The 24,517-nt window shown below is 44.2% G+C and overlaps 1 protein-coding gene across 1 annotated transcript in view; it reads left to right on the top strand.

Annotated features, from left to right (window-relative positions):
* LOC140394450 (ubinuclein-1-like) overlaps positions 1 to 24,517 on the top strand; it is an 84,226-nt gene that overhangs the window by 26,019 nt on the left and 33,690 nt on the right. Inside the window, exons 4-8 of the mRNA XM_072481724.1 lie at positions 97 to 240; positions 3,901 to 4,007; positions 7,385 to 7,850; positions 11,465 to 11,535; positions 15,870 to 15,999. Of these exons, the coding sequence (XP_072337825.1) occupies positions 97 to 240; positions 3,901 to 4,007; positions 7,385 to 7,850; positions 11,465 to 11,535; positions 15,870 to 15,999 (918 nt within the window). The remainder of the gene's footprint in view (positions 1 to 96; positions 241 to 3,900; positions 4,008 to 7,384; positions 7,851 to 11,464; positions 11,536 to 15,869; positions 16,000 to 24,517) is intronic.

The following is a 24,517-nucleotide window of genomic DNA, read 5'->3' as shown; positions in this document are numbered from 1 at the left end:
CAGCAGATAAAGTTAGGGACAAGCAAGTAATCTTTCTTTGGTCAGCTTAGTCAAATATTATTTTAAAAGTGATGCCTTTTCTTTGTGCTGTTCTAGTACGATGAACTTGTTCCAGCCTCCTTGACCACCAAGCTGGGCGGTTTTTATATCAATAGTGGAACGTTGCAATTCCGTCAAGCATCTGAATCCGATGGGGATGAAGATTTTATGAAGGACAAGAAAAAGACAAAGTCTCCAAAGGTGAGAACAAAACAATTGCTATGTGCTGCATACTCTATAGGTGATTTATTCTAATGTATCAGCACCAATGCCATTCATTCCAATCTGGCATTTGAAGAGAAAAACTCACTAGTATTTCCAGCACAATTGTATTTGATAAATTTTGACAGATCATAGAACTGTACAAGTTATTGAACTGTACAAGTTACTGCACAAAAGGAAAAGCCGTATCTTTAGCTGGAACCAATTCATTTAAACACAATTTTCCGCCCTCCTCCCACATTTGATATTCTTTTTTAAAAGATCCTCATCTAAACATTTTTTTCAAAGTCTAGAGTGCAGGTGGCTATCATACTAATCATTATGTCTATTTGATTCTTTGCTAGAGTAATCCACTGTCTATGCTTGTGTGGGGGTTTGGGGGGCGGGGGAGTGGTGGCAGGGTTCTGTTTCAAATATTTAACAGTATATTCAATATATTTTAAAGTGGTGTTTGGCCTAATTTTAGGACTGTTACTTCTGAATCAGATGGTCACGGGTTAAGTCTCACGCCAGAAAACATGAGCACATGATCCTGGCTGAAACGTATTGTGGAGTCAGAGGTTCTGTTTTTCAGATGAGGCATTAATCCAAGACACCACCTTTAACCATGGATTCCCTACAGTGCAAAAGAAGGCCATTCGGTCCATCAAGTCTGCACCAATCTTCCGAAAGAGGACTCCTACCCAGACCCATCCCCGTAGCCCCATCCAACCGTTGGACACTAAGGGGCAATTTTAGCCACCTAACCTGCACATCCTTCGGACTGTGGGAGGAAACCGAAACACCCGGAGGAAAATATGCAAACTCCACACAGTCACCCAATGTCCAAATCGCACCCAGGTCACTGGTGCTGTAAGGCATCAGTGCTAACCACTATGCCACCATGGCGCCCTGACACGGTACAGGAACGTCACGTTCCCAGTTTTGGGCTGGTGAATCTATACCGTGTGCTTACTGTGGTTTTAGCCGACTGTTTATAATGAGCACTTGCCCAGGCAAGACTGCACACAGTATTATGGGTGTGGCCTAGGCCGTAGTTCCCAAATTATATGGTTGGTCTTTCAAAAATATCAATTTCCTGTCTGTACTATGATTGATGACTAGCTGTGGTTGTAGTTCAATCTTGTTGATTAAATAAGAGTTTTGGATTTTCGATTCTCGTTCTGACTTTTTGATCTTAACAATGGAGTGATTTTCTCTGTTTCCTTTTTTCCTCTGTGTCTTAGTTTCTATATTATAGGTTTTTGTTTTGTTGCCATGTCACAAGTTCCTTATCTTTTCAGCAGCCTTTCTCTGCTAAATGCGAAGCTATCTCTCCAAACAGTGAAACAAAATTAGAGTAGTTAAAGAGACAATGGTTGCTTTGAGCCATGTGCTATCCATAACACACTCTCTGGGAGAGTGGGAGGGGTCAGGTTTTCTGCTTATAAATTTGAACTGTCTGACATTGGTTTATCTAGACTGAGAAACTTGTTTGCATATGAATCTTTCCCAAACCTGTTCTCGTTCTCCAATATAGGGAAGGAAAAAGAAAGCATGTATTTAGGTGGTTTTAACTTATGGGGAAAATGTTTAGGAACAATATCATGGATCAGATGAGGTGGAAAAAGTAAGGGTTTTAAAAATAAAGTAGAACAGAGAACTAAACAGTAGAGTGGGAACATATATAGGATTATTTGTTATTTTTCAGTGTGTAAACTTGTCCTTATTATGGAATGATCATGTCACACTGATGCAGCTACTGAGTCAGGAGATTTGTTCCCTTAATAAAGGCTTAGTGTTTCTTTCATCATCGTGGTATTATTGCTGCAACAATTCCTCTGGGTAGTGCTCTTGCCCAACTATCTGCAGTTAATTCATCAGTGACCTTTCCTTCAACATCACGTTAGAAGTGGCAATGTCCATTGATGGAGTGCAGCAAAGGTTTACCAGGCTGATTCCTGGGATGGCGAGACTGTCAAATGAGGAGAGGCTAAATCGGTGAGGATGGGCAGAACGGTGTGCAGTGGTTAGCACTGCTGCCTCACAACACCGAGGTCCCAGGTTCGATCCCGGCTCTGGGTCACTGTCCGTATGGAGTTTGCACATACTCCCCGTGTTTGCATGGATTTCGCCCCGACATCCCAAAGATGTGCAGAGTGGGTGGATTGGCCACGCTAAATTGCCCCTTAATTGGAAAAAATGAATTGGGTACTCTAAATTTATTTTAAAATATACCAAAAAAAATTCTAGCCGGATTAGACGAGGTAGATTCTGAAAGAATGTTCCCAATAATGGGGGAGTCCAGAGCTAGGGGTCATAATTTGAGGATAAGGGGTAAACCTTTTTGGACTGAGGTGAGGAGAAACTTCTTCACCCGGAGAATGGAATCTGTGGAATTCACTGTCACAGAAAGTAGTTGAGGCCAAAAAGTTGTGTAATTTCAAGATGGAATTAGATATAGCTCTTGGGGCTAAAGGAATCAAGGCAAACTTAAGAGTACCCAATTATTTTTTTCCAATTAAGGGGCAATTTAGCATGACTAATTCATCTATCCTGCACATCTTTGGGTTGTGGGGGGAGAATGCGCAAACTCCACACGGACAATGACCTGGGATTGAACTGGGATCCTCAGCGCTGTGAGGCAACAGTGCTAGATCAGCCGTGATCATAATGAATGGCAGGGCAAGCTTGAATGGCCTCGTTCTGCTTCAATTTAGGGCAGCACGGTAGCATTGTGGATATCACAATTGCTTCACAGCTCCAGGGTCCCAGGTTCGATTCCCGGCTTGGGTCACTGTCTGTGCGGAGTCTGCACGTCCTCCCCGTGTGTACGTGGGTTTCCTCCGGGTGCTCCAGTTTCCTCCCACAGTCCAAAGATGTGCGGGTTAGGTGGATTGGCCATGCTAAATTGCCCATGGTGTCCAAAATTGCCCTTAGTGTTGGGTGGGGTTACTGGGTTATGGGGATAGGGTGGAGGTGTGGACCTTGGATGGGGTGCTCTTTCCAAGAGCCGGTGCAGACTCGATGGGCCGAATGGCCTCCTTCTGCATTGTAAATTCTATGATCTAATTTTCATATATGTGACAACATTTTGTGCCATTTGCAAGATGCATTGTAGCAAATCGCCACAGTTCCTTGGACAAGCCAGTGATCCCTGCTGCCTAGAAGCACAAGGACAACAAATGCATGGTAACACCGTTGCCTGCAAATTTCTCCCCAAGTCACACTCCATCTTAACTTGGAATAATAACATTGGGCAAAATTCAGCAATCCACTTTCAAACAGCACTGAGGGTGTACCTACACCATGTGGACTGCAGATGTTTGAGAAGTTGAGTCATCTATGATTTTTTTTTAAAAATGTGAATAATTTTGTCAATTACCAGACTGTCCGTGGTATACAGAACACAGTACAATTAACATTTTAATATTCTATGTGCAGAATGTGCAATCTCTTTACTGTTTGAGGTGCATAATTCAAAGTCAATTTAACCTAAACCAGAGGAACACCGTGCACTTTTAAAAGCTAATTAAAATCACCTACCATTGCAATCTGCATTCATTGTAGAGAATATTCAGGTGGATCTCAATTATGTTAATTTTATATTTTGATTAGTACCTCTTTATTTTAGTCCTGATATTCCTCTCTTTTGAACAGAAACGAAAATTAAAAGAAAGTAACGAAAAGATGAAGAAAAGGAGAAAAGAAGATGGACATGAGAAAGAGAAAAAATCTCAAAAATCAAAAATTTCCAAACAGACTGGGTAAGTCATGTGGCTTTTAAGGGTCTACACTTGAAAGAAAATTCACAAATAACATGTTCTTTCAATTATTCCTAATCAGCAGAGTACAGACCGTACTCGGCCAGCTCACCCTTGCAAAACCCAAAACAAAACGTCTGTTGTTAGACACGATAGCATGCATGGGCAGCACTCACTGAGCAATCTGAAAGTGTGTCAATGGTGACACGAACAACCAATTTAAGATGATCAAACTTGTTTGTTTGCGAAAAGCAACACATTCGCATGCAGGGACCCATTTTCTGCAAACAAAAGGAATATGTTCAAGCCTTGTGCCTTTTTTGAATTACCTGGGAGCTTGGGGAGTTTGTAGTTCCCTGTTGCTTTCTCCATGGCAATGCATTGGCCAATCAGAGTTGAGTTGTCGACCAATCAGCACCCTATCTTCCTGTAGTATGAATTGTTGTGAACATTTGAAATTGGCGTTCTTAGTTTGTCCTGTTAAGTGCCAGACAAAAATCCATGGCAACATGCCACTCTCAACATTCAAGAATCAACAAAGCACAAACCGTATTATTGCAAGTACCAACCTTTCAATTTGCTGGTCAACTTGAGAGATATTGTAAGAGCAAAATACAGTGGATACTAGAAATCCAAAGTTAGCAAAAAAATACCGAAACTACAGGTCTGGCCACGTCTATAAACAGAAGACGTTTCAGGTTGGTAACATGAACTTGGTACTAATAATTCTGTTTCGCTATAGATGCTGCAAACCTTCTGAGGTTTTTTTTTCACCTTTCAGATAGAGGTATTGTGCTGTTGTCGTACAAACTATGTATCACCTTCCTTGACTTGGAGGCAGGATGTTTGGAAAGTTTGATTGACTTTTATTGTGCTTCAATCCCCTAGTTGGTCAACAAAAAGTCCAACAGGAAATTTAGAAGTGGTGAGATTGTGAAACTCCCTACCACAGGGAGTAGTTGATGTAATTCATACAAATGCACCAAAGACAGAGGGTTGCAATGAGAAAAGTTCAGAGGAGGCTTGAGTGGAGCACGAGCACCATCATGGGCTATTTGGACTGAAAGGCGTGCATCTATGCTGTATGTCCTATGGAAAAATTGTCATAAAGCACTGGAGTCTTTGCCTCAAAAATAAACGTCCTTTTTGGAATATTACTTTTGGACAAAGTGGGCGCGATTCTCCACTCCTGCGCCGGTTGGGAGAATCGCCTGGGTTGCCAAAATTTCCCGCAACGCCGGTACGACGCCCTCCCGTGATTCTCCCAAGCGGCGATAACGACCCCGTTGAGTTCCGCGCTGCGCAGGCCAGAGAATCGCCCGAGACACCCAAAATGGCGATTCTCCGCCACCCCCGTTATTCTCAGGCCCGGATGGGCCGAGCGGCCAGGCCAAAACGGCGGGTTCCCCCCGGCGCCGTCCACACCTGGTTGCTGCCGGCGGGAACGCTGGGGGGGCGGCCTGCGGGTGGGGGGGGGGGGGGGGGGGGGGGGGATCCTGCACCGGGAGGGGGGCCTCAAATGGGGTCTGGCCCGCGATCGGTGCCCACCGATTGTCGGGCTGTCCTCTCTGAAGGAGGAGCTCCTTTCTTCCGCAGCCCCGTAAGATCCGTCTGACATCTTCTTGCGGGGCAGACTCGGAGAGGACGGCAACCACGCATGCGCGGGTGACGCCAGTTATGCGGCACCAGCCACGTCATGTATGCGGCGCCGCCTTTACGTGGCGACAAGGCCTGGCGCGGTAAATGACGCGGCCCCGCTCCTAGCCCATTATCGGGCCCTGAATCGGTCGGGATAGGGGCCGTTTCGCGCCGTCGTGAACCTCGACGGCGTTCACAACGGCGTGGGCACTTCGGCGCGGGAGTGGAGAATCCCGCCCAGTATGTTTAGAAATTGGATTTCATTATAAGCATTCTTTGTGTATAATATGTGCCCACAAAATAAATTATAGTTATAGAGTCAGTACAGCACAGAATTATAGCTTGGATTCTTCCTGCAATTACTGTGCCATGTCTAGTTGTTTTGGGACCAATTTTTCAGTGTAAAATTGTTTGTGTCATAGGAATGTCAATATTCTGGAATGGAATATGGCCCTGTCACTTCTAAGTGACTCTCCTGGTTGTGGCTTCTTGGCTGTTGGAGATGAAATGGGTTCTCAGTCTTCATGAACCAGCAGTTTCTATAAATATATTTGAAATATAGATTGGACATAATAAGATAGCATCTTAGTCATAAAATGTTCTCTTCGTGACTATTTGTTGCCACTGCAACATCCCCATGAGTTGGTCATAATTCAACTGATTCTGGAAAAAGACGGAGTGAATTCAGTCTCCAGTATTAATCTGAGGTATTTGATTAAGTACGAGCTCTGAATACCCATCTTGTATTTTGTATAGTTTTGCTCAGTTGCCTGGACAGCTGGTTTGTGATGCAGAGCGAGACCAACAGCGCGGGTTCAATTCCCCTACTAGCTGAGGTTGTTCATCAAGGCCCCGCCTTCTCAACCTTGCCCTTCGCTTGAGGTGTGGTGATCCTCAAGTTAAATCACCATCAGTCAGCTCTTCCCCTAAAAGGGGAAAGCAGCCTGTGGTCAACTGGGACTATGGCAACTTTACTAGTTTTGAAGAAACAAAAGTTTAAAACTTCATTCCATCAGTATAGGGTGTGTTTGAGCCAGGACCCAGAAGTTAAAGGAGAGTTTTCATCATCCAATATGCCAAAATGTATTTTTATTAAAAAGACTGATTTCGGAGGGAAACGGTGGCCATATTTGATACACATCAGAATGTTGATATGTTCCAAAAATTGTGATATAGCAAACACTGAATCTTTTATTTTGATATTTTAGAAATTGTTACTTATGTCGATTGTTTTTTTTGTCTACTGTGCACGTTCCCTTGGCCACAGAAAAATACTTTTCACTGTACTTCGGTACATGTGACAAATCAAATCCATATTTTAAGAGATGTGATTCTGAAAGTCCCTTGGGGATCTCCAGATATCTGGCTGTATCTTTAGTAGATTGGTGGAGACACAATGGAACTGGGAAAATGGCTTTTTCTGCTCGCCTCCTACCGAAACTATGTCTGGGTTAGAGCAAACCCTCTGCAAAAATTAAGGGTCATGGTCTTTAAAATTTCAAGTTACTTGAATGGAAACACAAGTGAATCTCACCAGGACCTATTGCAAATGCTGCAAATGTAAACTTTCTACTTTGATTGTACATCTTTATGGACCCTTAACTAAGAGTATTTTAATTGATGCAAGTTCTGCGGACCTCCAATCAATCATAAGAAAACGGAGATCTTAATTGAAACACTGATTGCATTCTAATTGTCTTTTATTTTTGCTCATCCTTGCTGTCTGATATTTTTTAAATCAGGTTTATGCCGCTCAACGTCCACAAAGAAGATAAAAAGAAAAAGAAAAAATACATGGGAGCCTTGGGTGTGAGAGAGATGTTAAAAAAATTTGAGAAGGAGAAAGAAGCCTTGAAGAAACAAGAGGAGCAGAAAACCATGCCCATTTCTCAAGTTATGGCTGGCACCCCTCACGAAACTGATAACAGCTCACTAAACATTAATATTTCGGACCCTCTGCTTTCACTTATTGGATCTGCAAATGAGAGTGATCTTCTGAAAGTGGCCAGCAGTGTTGAGCTAGAAATAGACTTGGAACGTTTTCTGAATGACTCTCCCCCAGGGAGTCCCCTTAATGACTTTGATGATGGCAGCGATCCTCTGCCTCTTCTACAGTACTCAACAGCGGGACAAACATCAAAGCAGGTTCCCACATTGCCCGAAGGACTTCCAGCCCTACTAGAAAAACGTATTAATGAGCTAACACAGGTAAGATGCAATTGAAACATTTACCACAGGAAGAAAAAGAAATCACCAGGTATAAGATACCTTATTACAGAAAAGTGTCACGTTTCTGTCATTGGGGGGTCACATGTAACATGTAAGTGTATACTCCCACTAAATTTGGCAGTATTTAAAGCTGCTGATACTACCAGATCATGTTCGTTTCAGTAGGATTTAACCATCAATAAGGAGCAGCATAAATATTGCTCTCACAACCTCCAAAATTTGTACATGACAAATGATCCGTTAGAAATAGAATCGAGGACCTAAGCTTTGAGGGCTGGATTTCCAGGCACATAAAGTCACAGGTTTTAATCATAGAATTTACAGTGCGGAAGGAGGGCATTCAACCCATCGAGTTTGCACCGGCCCTTGGAAAGAGCACCCTACTTAAGCGCACGCCTCCACCCTATCACAGTAACCCCACTTAACCTTGTTGGGCACTAAGGGGCAATTTACCATGGTCAATCCACCTAACCTGCACATCCTTTGACTGTGGGAGGAAACCGGAGCACCCGGAGGAAACCCACACCAACACTGGGAGAAAGTGTAGACTCCACTGAGACAGACACCCGAGGCCGGAATTGAACCTTGGTCCTTGGAGCTATGAGGCAGCAGTTGCTAACCAGTGTGCCACTGTGCCGCCACATGTGTATATAATCTTGCCAATCACTAAATGGAAGGGTTGAAATGGCATTTGTTGCTGGAGGAAACGAAAAGAAAGAATGAAAGACATGCATTCAACAAGAACGTTGATGATCGTCCACCTCATTTCCCCTTGATTGCCTGAGACGCCAGCAATTTGTCTATCTCAGCCTTAAAAATAATTAACGATGGAACATCCAAGGCCCTCTGGGGTAGACGGTGCAAACGATTCACCAGCCTTTGCAAGAATATTCCCCTTAAATTTGCAGACTGAAACTGTCCAACCTGTTCCAGATGTGGCCTCACCGAAGATCTGTACATTTGTCATACTTATATAAAAATTCCAATATTTCCGTCTCTGCAAGGTCAACATGCTGTTTGCCTTCCTAATTGCTGTCTGTAATTGCATACTAGCTTTCTGTTCCTTGTACAGTTGCACCCAACTCTCTGTGAACATCAACATTTAACTTATCACCAAAGTGAATAACCTCACACTTCACACTCTACCTGTTACCTTGTTGTCTCTATATCGCTTTGCAGCTTTGACATAGGTTGTACATAGCTGAAGGCCCAACACTGATCCTTGCGGCACTGCTCTAGTCACAACCTGCCAATTTAAAAATACCCTATTTATCCCTACTCTCTGCTTCCTATCTGTTATCTGTGCTAATATATAACCCCCAACACCCAATGAGCCATTATTTTACGTTTTAATCTTTTGAGCGGCACCTTATCAAATGCCTTTTGTTCATCCAACTATATTACATCTACTTGATTCCCTTTATCTACCTTATTAGTTAATCCTCAAAAAACTCATAAGCTTGTTGGACACATTTCCTTTTTGAAAAATAACGTTCACTGTGCCTGATCATACAATGATTTCTAAACGTCTTGTTGAGACTTCATCAAAATAGATTCCACCATTTTTCCAATGATTAATGTCAGGCTACCTGACCTGCCGTACCTTGTTTTCACTCTGCTTCCTTTCATGAATAGTGCAGCTACATTTGTTAACTTCCAATCTACTTCGAATGTTTTAAAATCTAGGGGTCTGTAGAAAATCCTAACCAGGGAGGAGCAGATCTTTTACACCACTGATTGCAAACAAGGCGGGTCAGGTCATTGAAAGGAGTTATTTTTGTGGTCTATGCAATGTTGCACTTTGATCTAGTGGCTGGAAGGGAATGAGGTGGTAAACAGACATGTTACAGAAAATCTGGGCATAACTTCTCATAGACAAACTTTGAATTGTTTTAATATGAAGTCTAACGCATACTCAAGTATACTTCATGCCGGAACCTATATGCAAGACAAAGGTAAGTTGGAGGCTGGGCTTGGGCTAATATCACTGCCAAAGTTAATAAGGCAAAACGTGAAGTATTCTTCATGATTTCTCTGTGCACCGTATACTCTGCTGCTGAAACCTATTGTATAACAGCGAGTGGTCTTGGCATTCCAAAGTTAATTCAACTGAAACTCCATGGACGTGCAGGCCAATCAACTAAAGTAAAACTCAGCAACTTATTGGTAGTAATCCGTGTTCCACCACCATCCCACATAATTACTTCAATTCTCCCCTTTCTCCCTCCGTCCCCACTCCATTCTAATATCCATTTATTTGCCAGCTACCCCTTCATCCCTTTGAAATGAACACTGCCTTCCATATCCCCTCACTGGTTCAATTTATCTTCCATTTTCTAACTCTGCTGAACCATAAACGTTTTAAATGTCTTGACAAAGCAAGTTATCAATGTTTTCTTTTCTTTTTAAAAAAATGTATTTTACAATTAAACAACGACCCAATAAACATTAAAATCTGATGGTGCAGGAAAAGGATTAGAGACAAGTGAGGATCAATAGAAAAAAAAACCTGCAGAACGAAGATCATAAGTTCTTAAGCAGAAGCTTTTTTTCTCGATCATTGAAAGATGGCTTTGCCAATGATGACTAAACTACACAGCGGAGGTTAAATATACTCTCTGGGCAGGAAAGCAAAATCAAGGTGCAACATCTTTGGCCGTTGTATTCCGCCAGCCTAACGTGGATGAAAATGGAACTTGAGAGAATTGTAACGTCGGCTGGCATGTGTTCTAATGCTTTGGCTTTGATTTATTTCTCGGAGGAAAATAGCTTTATATTTGCGTGAAAGAATTCCTTTGAATTTATGTAAGCGATCAATTTGTGGCCAGTAAACTGAAATGGGGAATATCAAGAATCCGGTGTCTGAACATTTTTACCTGGTTCGCTGATGGATTCAACTGTGCTGAAATGCATGAGGTGTACTTTCACAACTTTACAACCAATGTTTCATAAATTCAGAAACTTATCAAGTGCATGCAATGTTCAACTAATTAATCCAGATTATTTTATGAAAGTGAACTATGTTCTAATCCAGATAGCTAGGTAGTGAAGGATTGAACTGGAGCCAATCTTTAGACAATTTACAGGCTTTTATTTACAGAGACAGACAAATGTGCACCTCTAAATTTCACCACCGTTTCTCTCTCTTCCTATTTATACCCTTTTTGTTTGAGTTAGGTAGTTAACCACTGTTCCTATTTATAGGAAAAGAAGTGAATTCCCCACTTAAACCACTATCGGAATACAATTATTACACTCAATTACTACATCCGGGTTCATTAAAACATTTACTGACTTCGAAAAAAAGTTAACATGCATACCAAGATATTAACTTTTATTAGTCTTAATCATTTTGGGTCTTTTTTTTTTCAAACTTGGTTGATATCAAGGTTAATTTTGAAAGTGAAGTGGCCAGAAGGCTATTGAATTGAATTTTTTTTTCTTCTTCTGTAGTACTTGGTTGCCATTCAGTTTTGTTTATGACAAACTGGTGCTGAAGATCATCAAGAACTGCAGCTCTTTAATCCAATTAAAATAGGCTTTAGAAGGGACCTGAAGTTACGAAAAAAGCTGATGATATTCTTGTCTTGTAGGCTGCCAAAGCCTCAGAAGGAGAGGGGAAGCAGAAATTCTTCACACAAGATGTCAATAATATTCTACTAAAGTAAGTATAATCCAATGAACATTGGCTGCCTTGCAAAAACATGAGTTCTTTTCTTTGAGGTGTGACGTAATGGAGGCTCTTAAAATTATCAAGGGATTTGACAGGGTGGGAGTTAAAAATATGTGTTCACTTGTTTAGAAGTCCAAAACTAGACAGGATAGATAAAAGATTGCTACTTATCCAATTAAGTAATTCAAGAAAACCTTCTTTATTGGGTAGCTGTTGCAAAAAGCACAGATGCGTTTGAGGGAAACTAGATAAGTGTATGTGGGATACGCCAACAGGATTCAATGAAGTAGGTTCGGTAGTCCAGCGGATAGCACTGTTGCTTCACACTGATGCGATTCCTGACTTGGGTCACTGTCTGTGCGGAGTCTGCACGTTCTCCCAGTGTCTGCGTCGGTTTCCTCCGGGTGCTCCGGTTTCCTCCCACAGTACAAATATGTGCGGGTTAGGTGGATTGGTCACACTAAATTGCCCCGTAGTTAGTCCAAAGGTTAGGTGGGGTTGCTGGGTTACGGGGATAGGGTGGAGGTGTGGGCTTAGGTAGGGTGCTCTTTCAGGGGCCGGCGTAGACTCAATGGTTAGAATGGCCTCCTTCTGCACTCTAAATTCAATGAGGATGGTGGGGCCTTGTGTTGAGCGTAAAACCTGGCGTGAATTAGTGGACTGTTTGTGCTGTAAATTCCATGTTATTAAGTTTCCCATCTGTAGAAATTAAGCTGAAGTCATTCTTATGTGAAATGAATCCGATTGAGCTGGGAAATTAGTTTGATAATAAACAGGTTGAAGTTTTTGAATTATTTTGAAGTGTTGTTTAGCTCAAACCTCATCAGAACCTGCTAATAATTTTGAATTAATAATTAGGAAAAAAATAAAGTAGCTTTTTGTATAAACGCTCGATTAACCTTGTATTGTAAAAGATAAATATTTTATATTGTGCCTAGACTAGAAATCTGTTTGTCACATATATTGAATTTGAATGTGCTTGTGGCCAGACCAACTGGAGTAACTACTGAATAAAATCTGGCTTGTCAAAATATCTGTAAGCACTCAATCGGTCAAGCATTTGGACTATTTTTAATTGAATTAGATGCACAAATCAAAACTGTCTCATAATTTTCTACCTAAATAGTCGTTTGGTGGTACGTGGCCTGAGTATTGCTGAAAGAAAGAGGCATGTCAAAGCTTTTTGTCTTTCACTGGGGATACGTTTCTCAAGATTACCACAATATGGGGAAAATAACAGTTTTATGCTGTATGAGAAGATTATCATAGATTATCATAGAATTTACAGAGCAGAAGGAGGCCATTCAGCCCATCGAGTCTGCACCGGCTCTTGGAAAGAGCACCCTACCCAAGGTCAACACCGCCACCCTATCCCCATAACCCAGTAACCCCACCCAACACTAAGGGCAATTTTGGACACTAAGGGCAATTTATCATGGCCAATCCACCTAACCCGCACATCTTTGGACTGTGGGAGGAAACCGAGAATGCTGATTGGTTGGCAAGTGGACTCTGGTCGAGGTGTTGCCATGGAGAATGTATCACTTGATGATGACTGACAAATGAGCATTGTTTGAGATTTAAGCCAGGCAGCTTGACCCTGATTGGTCAAGGCATTGCCCTAGGGACTGGATCCGCAAAATGCTGTCACTTTTTTTGTTTCGCTGAAAAAACGATCTAATGTGCGTTCATGTTCTGTCTGCCCTGTGTATTCATAAGTACACTCCAATGTGCTGCACTGCAAGCCTGACTGACCACCTTAAATTGGTTGTCAGCATCTTTCTTAGCACACTGAGAATTATTTAGAAAATGTTGTCCAATGATGAAATCACAACTAATGTCGGACAGCATTTTGAGTTGTAAGCACGGGCTGGTTGGGTAAGGCCTGCACCTTGCCCGTTCTGAACAATGGCTGGAACATGCTGTTTGATACATTCCGCCAATCTTTGGGACATACAGAGCATCTCAATGGCACTGAAATTCATGCACCACATTACTCATTTGTGTGGTGGGCAGAATGTATTGTTGACTTGACAGCAGCATCCTGTTAATGGCGACTACTTGAAAGAACATGTACACCTATTGCACCTGTTTCAGCTAAACAAAATAATTTGACAGCCTTTCGCTGATTCATTCTCCAGAACAATGCCTTGACCAATCAGGGCCAGGCTACCTGGTTTAAATTTGAAACAATGCTTGGCAGTTATCAATCGTCACCATTAGCTAGTGCAGTGCCCATGGCAACTCCTCTAGCAATCAACGTCCACTTGCCATCCAATCGATATTCTGTTCTTTCCCAGTTTAATTTGCTGTTTTCCCCTTCTATACTGGTAATCTTGAAAAGTGTCCTGATGCATGCCAGACAAAAATCTTCTATATGTCTCTTTATTCATTATCAATTTTATATCCCTACTACTGGGCAAAGCTAGCTTGGATTGGATTGGATTTGTTTATTGTCACGTGTACCGAGGTACAGTGAAAAGTATTTTTCTGCGAGCAGCTCAACAGATCATTAAGTACATGGGAAGAAAAGAAAATACATAATAGGGCAACACAAGGTATACAATGTAACTACATAAGCACCGGCATCGGATGAAGCATACAGGGTGTAGTGTTCATGAGGTCAGTCCATAAGAGGGTCATTTAGGAGTCTGGTAACAGCGGGGAAGAAGCTGTTTTTGAGTCTGTTCGTGCGTGTTCTCAGACTTCTGTATCTCCTGCCCGATGGAAGAAGTTGGAAGAGTGAGTAAGCCGGGTGGGAGGGGTCTTTGATTATACTGCCTGCTTTCCCCAGGCAGCGGGAGGTGTAGATGGAGTCAATGGATGAGAGGCAGGTTCGTGTGATGGACTGGGCGGTGTTCACGACTCTCTGAAGTTTCTTGCGGCCCTGGGCCGAGCAGTTGCCATACCAGGCTGTGATGCAGCCCGATAGGATGCTTTCTATGGTGCATCTGTAAAAGTTGGTAAGGGTTAATGTGGACATGCCAAATTTCCTGAGGAAGTATAAGCGCTGTTGTGCTTTCTTGGTGATAGCGTCGACGTGGGTGGACCAGGACATATTTTTGGAGTTGTGCACCCCTAGGAATTTGAAACTGCTAACCATCTCCACCTCGGCCCCGTTGATGCTGACAGGGGTAGCTTGATAGTGAACAATATATTTTTGAAATGCTTTCAAATTAATCCTATTATTGTCATAGAATTTACAGTGCAGAAGGAGGCCATTTGGCCCATCGAGTCTGCACCGGTTCTTGGAAAGAGCACCCCACCCAAGGTCAACACCTCCACCCTATCCCCATAACCCAGCAACCCCACCCAACACTAAGGGCAATTTTGGACACTCAGGGCAATTTATCATGGCAAATCCACCTAACCTGCACATCTTTGGACTGTGGGAGGAAACTGGAGGAAACCCACGCACACACTGGGAGGATGTGCAGACTCCGCACAGACAGCTGGAAGTGAACCTGGGACCCTGGAGCTGTGAAACAATTGTGCTATCCACAATGCTACCATGCTGCCCTATTATGTCATGCGTTCTGTGCCTGAAGGCACGTGCTTGGCTCATTGTCTGCTGGAATTTCCTTCTGAGCCGTTTTTATGGGGGATTTTGTTAGTGGTGGTTTCCGTTGCCTTCCACTCTCGGGCAGCCCAAAGAGACAGATCCCAAGCCTACCTCAGTTGAACGGGAATCAAGCCTGTGCTGTTGGTGCTATTTTGAACCTGGGATAAATATTATGAATTAGCACAGAGCCTCACACACCAGACTGCACATCAGGAATGTTGGCGTAATGATCAGCATGCTCCATACCATTTTCTGTCCATCTGTCTTAGAATAGTACAGGGCCAGCTACTCTCGCCACCTGAATTCTTGATGTGCGATGCTCTGACACCGGGAGAGCTAATTTGAGCAATTTGCCCCTGTGTTTCTGCTGCCATACCACCTTTCCATGCTACATAAAGGAATGGGGTCAACAGGGCACAGTAATGTATCATCTATGTTATTACTGACGCATGTTAAGTGTTGCAAAAAACAAAAGTTATTGATGAGATGGCAAAACCGGTTCCTTGCTATCCAATTATTGATGAGATGGCAAAACCGGTTCCTTGCCATCCAATTACTTAGTGCAAAGGAGTGATGGCCTAAAATACAGAGACGAGAAAGCAAGTGTTCAGCCGATAACCCAATGCTGTTTGAACGCTCAAGCTTTTCATGATTGTGTAGTGTGGTTAAGAGGCTTTATTAGAGAGAGAACTTGGATGTTTTTAATTTTGGTGAGACTCTTGCTACCCACTCTGAATCTATTTTGATATGTTTATGTTTTCAGTATTGAGCTACAGTCCCGTGAATTGAATACTCAGGCCCGCTCTGGAGTTTACGCACACCTGGCATCCTTCTTACCATGTAGCAAGGACACTCTGGTCAAAAGGGCAAAGAAACTACACCTGAACGAGCAGGTAACTGACATGAAAATGTGTGTTCTAAATATAAAATCCATTCTACAGTTGTAACTCTTGTCTTGAAATTAGGAAAACCATTTACAGAAACTTATCCAGTTTTTAAAAGCTATAATTTGCTAAACGTCTATAATTCCAACCAAGTTTATGATATAAACATGTTTGAAGAGTTATATTTTTGTACATAAGCATTTTCCATTACTAGTTTTAGTTATTGACTGTAAATTTGAGTGTACCATTAAACAAGGGTCTTACTATTTATTGTTTTATATAGGGTCTTGTTATTGTCTTTGTTTTGTTGAGAATGCAGTTTACATGTGAAGTGTTTTAAGACAGTTGCCTAGAAGGATTTATATTTGATCTAAAACGTTTTGATTGTTAATGGGCAAATTGCCTTTTTGATAGAGGTTTAGGAGCAGATCTTTACATTTTGAAAGTACTAAGCAGCAACACATTTCAGGAGCTGCTGGTTTTATGTTTAATGCAATTAACTCACCCATTCCCAAAAGTTGTATGGGTAACACACGACCTCATGCATTTCATGCTTCCCCAATACACAACTGGGTGGAGTTTTCGTTGGTGCATGTTATACAACGCAATCTCCCATTCTTGGCAATATCTCGAAGCTTATTCCTTTGTCTTTGTTTTATCTGCTCCTGTCACGTTTAGGGATGGCACAGTTTACTGCAATAATTAGCAGAGAAAGACTGATTTATAATCTCATAATTTGCTACTGCTGAGCTCCTTGACAATTAAACAAACCTTTTCTTGCTGGAGAAACTCCTATTTAAATTAGTGTGTGTGTGTGTGTGCCTTGTACAATGATATGAGCTTATGATCAAGATTGATACTGCAGTTTCACATTATTGTTGGTGCGCTGCTTTGCATGAATGGTTAAAGTAAGACTCGCTGTTAATTTGGTGGTTCATGTGAGTGCTTCAACACGCCATTACTGCTGAGGTCATTTCCTCATTGTGGTTGGTGGAATGTTCTTGGCACAGAATTGCTAGTACGTTTTCCTACATTAAGTCACTATATTTCGCAGAATAATGTATTGATTGGGTATTTTGATGGAGCATTGATTTTGTGTTAAATGCTTTCATCACTGTAGTATTGTTCGTGGTATTTTACATCAGAATCATTATTCGTAGACAAGAAAGTCGAGGTGTACAAACCATCCACCCTTCAGGCCGTGTGACCTCATAATGAGTCACCAGAATAAGGTTGGAACCAAGTCAACTTTCATAGCAAACTCGGTACTTGGGTTCCTGAGCCAGGTTAGTATTTAGCAATTCGGAGAATTGTTGATGAAACAGCCAGGCTTGCTCATTAACCTGTTTCTGGATTTGGCGTTCTTCACATTCTGCTACACATAATACTGGAAGTGAGTGCAGTATTGCATAGGGTAGTCCTGATTGAGCAAGCATTGGGAAATTAAATGGTATGATGTGAATAGGGTGGCAGCAGCAAGATTCTTCAACCAGTTAGGTTGAAGAATGTTTACTGAGACCTGCAGAGTCTAAACCAGGAACAATAAGGCAGGAAATATAAATTCAATTTTAATTGATGTTCTGAAAGCAAAATAAAGATGGGAAAATACTGGAGATAAAAGACAGACCGACAAAGATATATATTTTTTATCTCTTAATACAAATTTTCTTCTGAGGGAATGAGCCTTCACAATTGTAAACTTATTTGTTTGAGACAGGGTGGTTGTTCAGCAGTGATTATCATTGCCCCAGTTTAAAAACTCACTCCTGAATGCACAAACCAATTTCCCAAGCTGTTTTTAGTATGGAATTAGTGGGCAAGAACGACTAGTTTGTTAGCAAGGACTGCAACAACATCGAATATGCACCGACCCTCCGTAGAGCACCCTGCCTCAGTCCACTCCCCCACCCTATTCCCGTAACCCCACCTGACCTTTGGGCACTAAGGGGTAATTTATCATGGCCAATCCACCTAACCTGCACATCTTTGGAATATGGGAGGAAACCGGAGCACCCGGAGGAAAGCCACGCACACTCTGGGAGAACGTGCAGACTCCACACCGGCAGTCACCTGAGGTCGGAATCTAACCCGGGTGCTTGGCGCTGTGAGGCATCAGTGCTAACCACTGTGCCACCGTGCCTCCCATCAGTCTTTGCAGAAAGGCCAAGCAGCAACAGTCAAGGCTCCATTTTAATTCATCAAGATTCTTGATGTCGCTGTCAAATTATAGAGTGGAGATGTTTATCAGTTGTGGATGACCACATTCTGTAATGTAATAAGGGTTTGATCTAAAATGGACAGACCTTTATTTGTATGTAACCAAATCCCTTTGTAATATTTTACCCACGTGATATTTTATTTCCAGTAGAAATTTTCTGGAACAGATGTTAATGTAGCAAATTGCATTGTACGCGTTATCTTTTATATATTTTAAATGCTATTCTCTTCTCAAAGTGTAGTCTTGATGCAAGGGGTTTTTCCCTGTCTTTTGGAAAGCTACCAGAGAGCGAAATATTATTCGGCTTCATTTCCTCTCCGAGCCATAACTCCCACTTTTGACTATCTCGATACCTCAGCACTGTACACTAGGGTATATAAATCACACCTGTTTTTTCTTAATGTGGAAATCCTGAATAGTTCAGTGTAGGCTGAAAGCAGTTTTTTCTTCCAGCCACTCGCCATGATGTGTATGGTTCTTATACAATCCTCTCATTGCAGTGCAACCATTGCTGAGCGCAACTTAAAGGCCTTTGATCGTAGTTGGGGTGAAACTTTGTGTTGAGAAACCTCTGTGATGGGCCATGGAGTTTAGGATATTAAGAAAATTTAAAGATTACGACAGAAGAACAGACAGACTGACATTTATGAACAGACAGACTGCCATATTCGGTAATACCACATATGAGCTTTGCTCATTTATGTACACACTTGCCTCTGAATCAAAGGTTTTGGAACTCGAGGCCAAATGAAGCCCCAAATTGCCGTTCCAGCGCAGCACAAAAGGAAATTCTTGGTCGTTTGAAGAGCCATCCTCTGGGTGGGTGGTTGAGCAGAAGTCCTCTGTCTGTTAAGGTGTCCGTAGACGATGGACTGTTGTTACCTTGGCTAACATCCCTTGCCAATCAACATTAAAAAAAATTGGTCTTCTGTTTCATTGTTTTCGTGGCATATGCCCAGAATTGTGCAACCTCTGTACGTCCGAAAGCTCGTCGCAGTCAATTCAGTAGTTTTGAAGTATAGCTGCCATAGTTATGTCGATGACCGTAGCAGCTAAAGCATTTGGAGAAAAGAGACAAGACGGTCTGTTGTTGTGATATTGGTCGAGAGGTAAACGTTGTCCAAAGCATGGGGAGGATTGCTCTGCTTTTCCTGGAATATTGCTATGGAATCTTTCATGTACATGTGAACAGCGAGTTGGCGCCATAGTTTAATGTATGGTTTGAAAGTGATCACTTCTTTTTTTTTTTAATAAATATTTTATTGAAAATTTCTGGTCAACCAACACAGTACATTGTGCATCCTTTACACAACATTATAACAATACAGATAATAATGACCTTTTTTATATAAACAAAAAACAACAAATAAATAAATATTAAATAACAAAAATGAAAACTAGCCCTAATTGGCAACTGCCTTGTCACAGGCTATACCCCCCCCCCCCCAAAAGTCCTGGGCTGCTGCCTTCTTTTTTCCCCCATCTATCTTTCCGCAAGATATTCGACGAACGGTTGCCACCGCCTGGTGAACCCTTGAGCCGACCCCCTTAGGACGAACTTAATCCGCTCTAACTTTATGAACCCCGCCATATCATTTATCCAGGTCTCCACCCCCGGGGGCTTGGCTTCTTTCCACATTAGCAATATCCTGCGCCGGGCTACTAGGGACGCAAAGGCCAAAACATCGGCCTCTCTCGCCTCCTGCACTCCCGGCTCTTGTGCAACCCCAAATATAGCCAACCCCCAGCTTGGTTCGACCCGGACTCCTACTACTTTCGAAACCACCTTTGTCACCCCCATCCAAAACCCCTGTAGTGCCGGGCATGACCAGAACATATGGGTATGATTCGCTGGGCTTCTCGAGCACCTCGCACACCTATCCTCCACCCCAAAAAATTTACTGAGCCGTGTTCCAGTCATATGTGCCCTGTGTAATACCTTAAACTGAATCAGGCTTAGCCTGGCGCACGAGGACGACGAGTTTACCCTGTTTAGGGCATCTGCCCACAGCCCCTCCTCAATCTCCTCCCCTAGCTCTTCTTCCCATTTCCCTTTTAGTTCGTCCACCATAGTCTCCCCTTCATCCCTCATTTCCCTATATATATCCGACACCTTACCATCCCCCACCCATTTCTTTGAGATGACTCTGTCCTGCACCTCTTGTGTCGGGAGCTGCGGGAATTCCCTCACCTGTTGCCTCGCAAAAGCCCTCAATTGCATGTACCTAAATGCATTCCCTTGGGGCAACCCATATTTCTCAGTCAGCGCTCCCAGACTCGCAAACTTCCCATCCACAAATAGATCTTTCAATTGCGTTATACCTGCTCTTTGCCACATTCCATATCCCCCATCCATTCCCCCCGGGGCAAACCTATGGTTGTTTCTTATCGGGGACCCCCCCAATGCTCCGCTCTTTCCCCTATGTCGTCTCCACTGTCCCCAAATCTTCAGTGTAGCTACCACCACCGGACTCGTGGTATAGTTCCTTGGTGAGAACGGCAATGGGGCTGTCACCATAGCCTGCAGGCTGGTCCCCCTACAGGACGCCCTCTCTAATCTCTTCCACGCCGCTCCTTCCTCCTCTCCCATCCACTTACTCACCATTGAAATATTAGCGGCCCAATAATACTCACTTAGGCTCGGTAGTGCCAGCCCCCCCCTATCCCTACTACGCTGTAAGAATCCCTTCCTCACTCTCGGAGTCTTCCCGGCCCAAACAAAACCCATGATACTCTTTTCTATCCTTTTGAAAAAAGCCTTTGTGATCACCACCGGGAGGCACTGAAACACAAAGAGGAATCTCGGGAGGACCACCATCTTAACCGCCTGCACCCTCCCTGCCATTGACAATGCTACCATATCCCATCTCTTGAAATCTTCCTCCATCTGTTCCACCAACCGCGTCAAATTTAGCCTGTGCAATGTGCCCCAATTCTTAGCTATCTGGATCCCCAAGTAACGAAAGTCTCTTGTTACCTTCCTCAACGGTAGGTCTTCTATTTCTCTACTCTGCTCCCCTGGATGCACCACAAACAGCTCACTCTTCCCCATATTCAATTTATACCCTGAAAAATCCCCAAACTCCCCAAGTATCCGCATTATTTCTGGCATCCCCTCCGCTGGATCCGCCACATATAGTAGCAGATCATCCGCATATAAAGATACCCGGTGTTCTTCTCCTCCCCTAAGTATTCCCCTCCATCTCCTTGAACCTCTCAGCGCTATCGCCAGGGGCTCAATCGCCAGTGCAAACAGTAATGGGGACAGAGGACATCCCTGCCTTGTCCCTCTATGGAGCCGAAAATATGCCGATCCCCGTCCATTCGTGACCACACTCTCCACTGGGGCCCTATACAACAGCTGCACCCATCTAACATACCCCTCTCCAAACCCGAATCTCCTCAACACCTCCCACAGATAATCCCATTCCACTCTATCAAATGCTTTCTCGGCATCCATCGCCACTACTATCTCCGTTTCACCCTCTGATGGGGCCATCATCATTACCCCTAACAGCCTCCGTATATTCGTGTTCAGCTGTCTCCCCTTCACAAACCCAGTTTGGTCCTCATGAACCACCCCCGGGACACATTCCTCTATTCTCATTGCCATTACCTTGGCCAGGACCTTGGCATCCACATTTAGGAGGGAAATTGGTCTGTAGGACCCGCATTGTAGCGGATCCTTTTCCTTCTTTAAGAGAAGCGATATCGTTGCTTCTGACATAGTCGGGGGCAGTTGTCCCCTTTCCTTTGCCTCGTTAAAGGTCCTCGTCAGTAGCGGGGCGAGCAAGTCCAAATATTTTCTGTAAAATTCAACTGGGAATCCGTCCGGTCCCGGGGCCTTTCCCGTCTGCATGTTCCTAATTCCTTTCACCACTTCTTCTACCGTGATCTGTGCTCCCAGTCCCGCCCTTTCCTGCTCTTCCACCTTGGGAATTTCCAGCCGATCCAAAAAATCCATCATTCTCTCCCTCCCATCCGGGGGTTGAGCTTCATACAATTTTTTATAAAATGTCTTGAACACTTCATTCACTCTCTCCGCTCCCCGCTCCGTCTCTCCATCTTCGTCCCTCACCCCCCCCTATTTCCCTCGCTGCTCCCCTTTTCCTCAATTGGTGTGCCAGCAATCTGCTCGCCTTCTCTCCATATTCATACTGTACACCCTGCGCCTTCCTCCATTGTGCCTCTGCAGTGCCTGTAGTCAGCAAGTCAAATTCCACATGCAGCCTTTGCCTTTTCCTGTACAGTCCCTCCTCCGGTGCTTCCGCATATTGTCTGTCCACCCTTAAAAGTTCTTGCAGCAACCGCTCCCGTTCCTTACTCTCCTGCTTCCCTTTATGTGTCCTTATTGATATCAGCTCCCCCCTCACCACCGCCTTCAACGCCTCCCAGACCACTCCCACCTGAACCTCCCCATTGTCATTGAGTTCCAAGTACTTTTCAATGCATCCCCTCACCCTTAGGCACACCCCCTCATCTGCCATTAGTCCCATGTCCATTCTCCAGGGTGGGCGCCCTCTTGCTTCCTCCCCTATCTCCAAGTCTACCCAGTGTGGGGCATGATCCGAAATGGCTATAGCCGTATATTCCGTTCCCCTCACCCTCTGGATCAATGCCCTACCCAACACAAAAAAGTCTATGCGTGAATAGACTTTATGGACATAGGAGAAAAACGAGAACTCCTTACTCCTAGGTCTACTGAATCTCCACGGGTCCACCCCTCCCATCTGCTCCATAAAATCCTTAAGCACCTTGGCTGCTGCCGGCCTCCTACCAGTCCTGGACTTCGACCTATCCAGCCTTGGTTCCAACACCGTGTTAAAGTCTCCCCCCATTATCAGCTTTCCGGCCTCTAGGTCTGGGATGCGTCCTAGCATTCGCCTCATAAAGTTGGCATCGTCCCAGTTCGGGGCATACACGTTTACCAAAACCACCATCTCTCCCTGTAATTTGCCACTCACCATCACGTATCTGCCCCCGTTATCCGCCACTATAGTCTTTGCCTCGAACATTACCCGCTTCCCCACTAATATAGCCACCCCCCCTGTTTTTCGCATCCAGCCCCGAATGGAACACCTGCCCCACCCATCCTTTGCGCAACCTAACCTGGTCTATCAGTTTCAGGTGCGTTTCCTGTAACATAACCACATCTGCTTTAAGTTTCTTAAGGTGTGCGAGTACTCGTGCCCTCTTTATCGGCCCGTTAAGCCCCCTCACGTTCCACGTGATCAGCCGAGTTGGGGGGCTTCCCACCCCCCCCTCCCACCCCCCCCCCCCCCCCCCCCCCCCCTTGCCGGTTAGCCATCATCTTTTTCCAGCTTCTCACCCAGTTCCCACGCAGCTGTATCTCTCCCAGACGCTGCCCCCCCCCCGCCCATCCTTTCCCGTACCCACTTTCCCCAGCAGCAGCAACCCAGTAATCCCCCCCCCCCCCGCTAGCGTAATTACTCCCCCCATGTTGCTCCCAGAAGTCAGCAAACTCTGGCTGACCTCGGCTTCCCCCCGTGATCACGGCTCGCACCGTGCGACGCCCCCTCCTTCCTGCTTCTCTATTCCCGCCATAATTATCATAGCGCGGGAACCAAGCCCGCGCCTCTCCCTCGGCCCCGCCTCCCATGGCCAACGCCCCATCTCCTCTCCCTCCCCACCTCCCCCCATCACCACCTGTGGGAGAGAGAAAAGTTACCATACCGCAGGATTAAAACATAAAACCCCTCTTCGCCCCCCCCCCATTCGCCCCACCACTTTGTCCAAACGTTCATTTTCATAATCCACTCATTCCAATTTTTCTTCTACAATAAAAGTCCACGCTTCATCCGCCGTCTCAAAGTAGTGGTGCCTCCCTTGATATGTGACCCACAGTCTTGCCGGTTGCAGCATTCCGAATTTTATCTTCTTTTTGTGAAGTACCGCTTTGGCCCGATTAAAACTCGCCCTCCTTCTCGCCACCTCCGCACTCCAATCTTGATAAACGCGGATCACCGCGTTCTCCCATTTACTACACCGAGTTTTCTTCGCCCATCTAAGGACCATTTCTCTATCCTTAAAACGGAGGAATCTCACCACTATGGCTCTGGGAGTTTCTCCTGCTCTCGATCCTCGCACCATAACTCGGTATGCTCCCTCCACCTCCAACGGACCCGTCGGGGCCTCCGCTCCCATTAACGAGTGCAGCATCGTGCTCACATATGCCCCGACGTCCGCCCCCTCCACACCTTCAGGAAGGCCAAGAATCCTCAAGTTGTTCCTCCTTGCGTTGTTTTCCAGTGCCTCCAACCTCTCCACAGATCGTTTCTGGTGTGCCTC

This window comes from Scyliorhinus torazame, chromosome 17 (genome assembly GCF_047496885.1).
Source record: "Scyliorhinus torazame isolate Kashiwa2021f chromosome 17, sScyTor2.1, whole genome shotgun sequence".
Classification (NCBI taxonomy): domain Eukaryota; kingdom Metazoa; phylum Chordata; class Chondrichthyes; order Carcharhiniformes; family Scyliorhinidae; genus Scyliorhinus; species Scyliorhinus torazame.
Note: the sequence above shows the minus strand (reverse complement) of the source record. Positions and strands in the feature narration are given on the sequence as shown.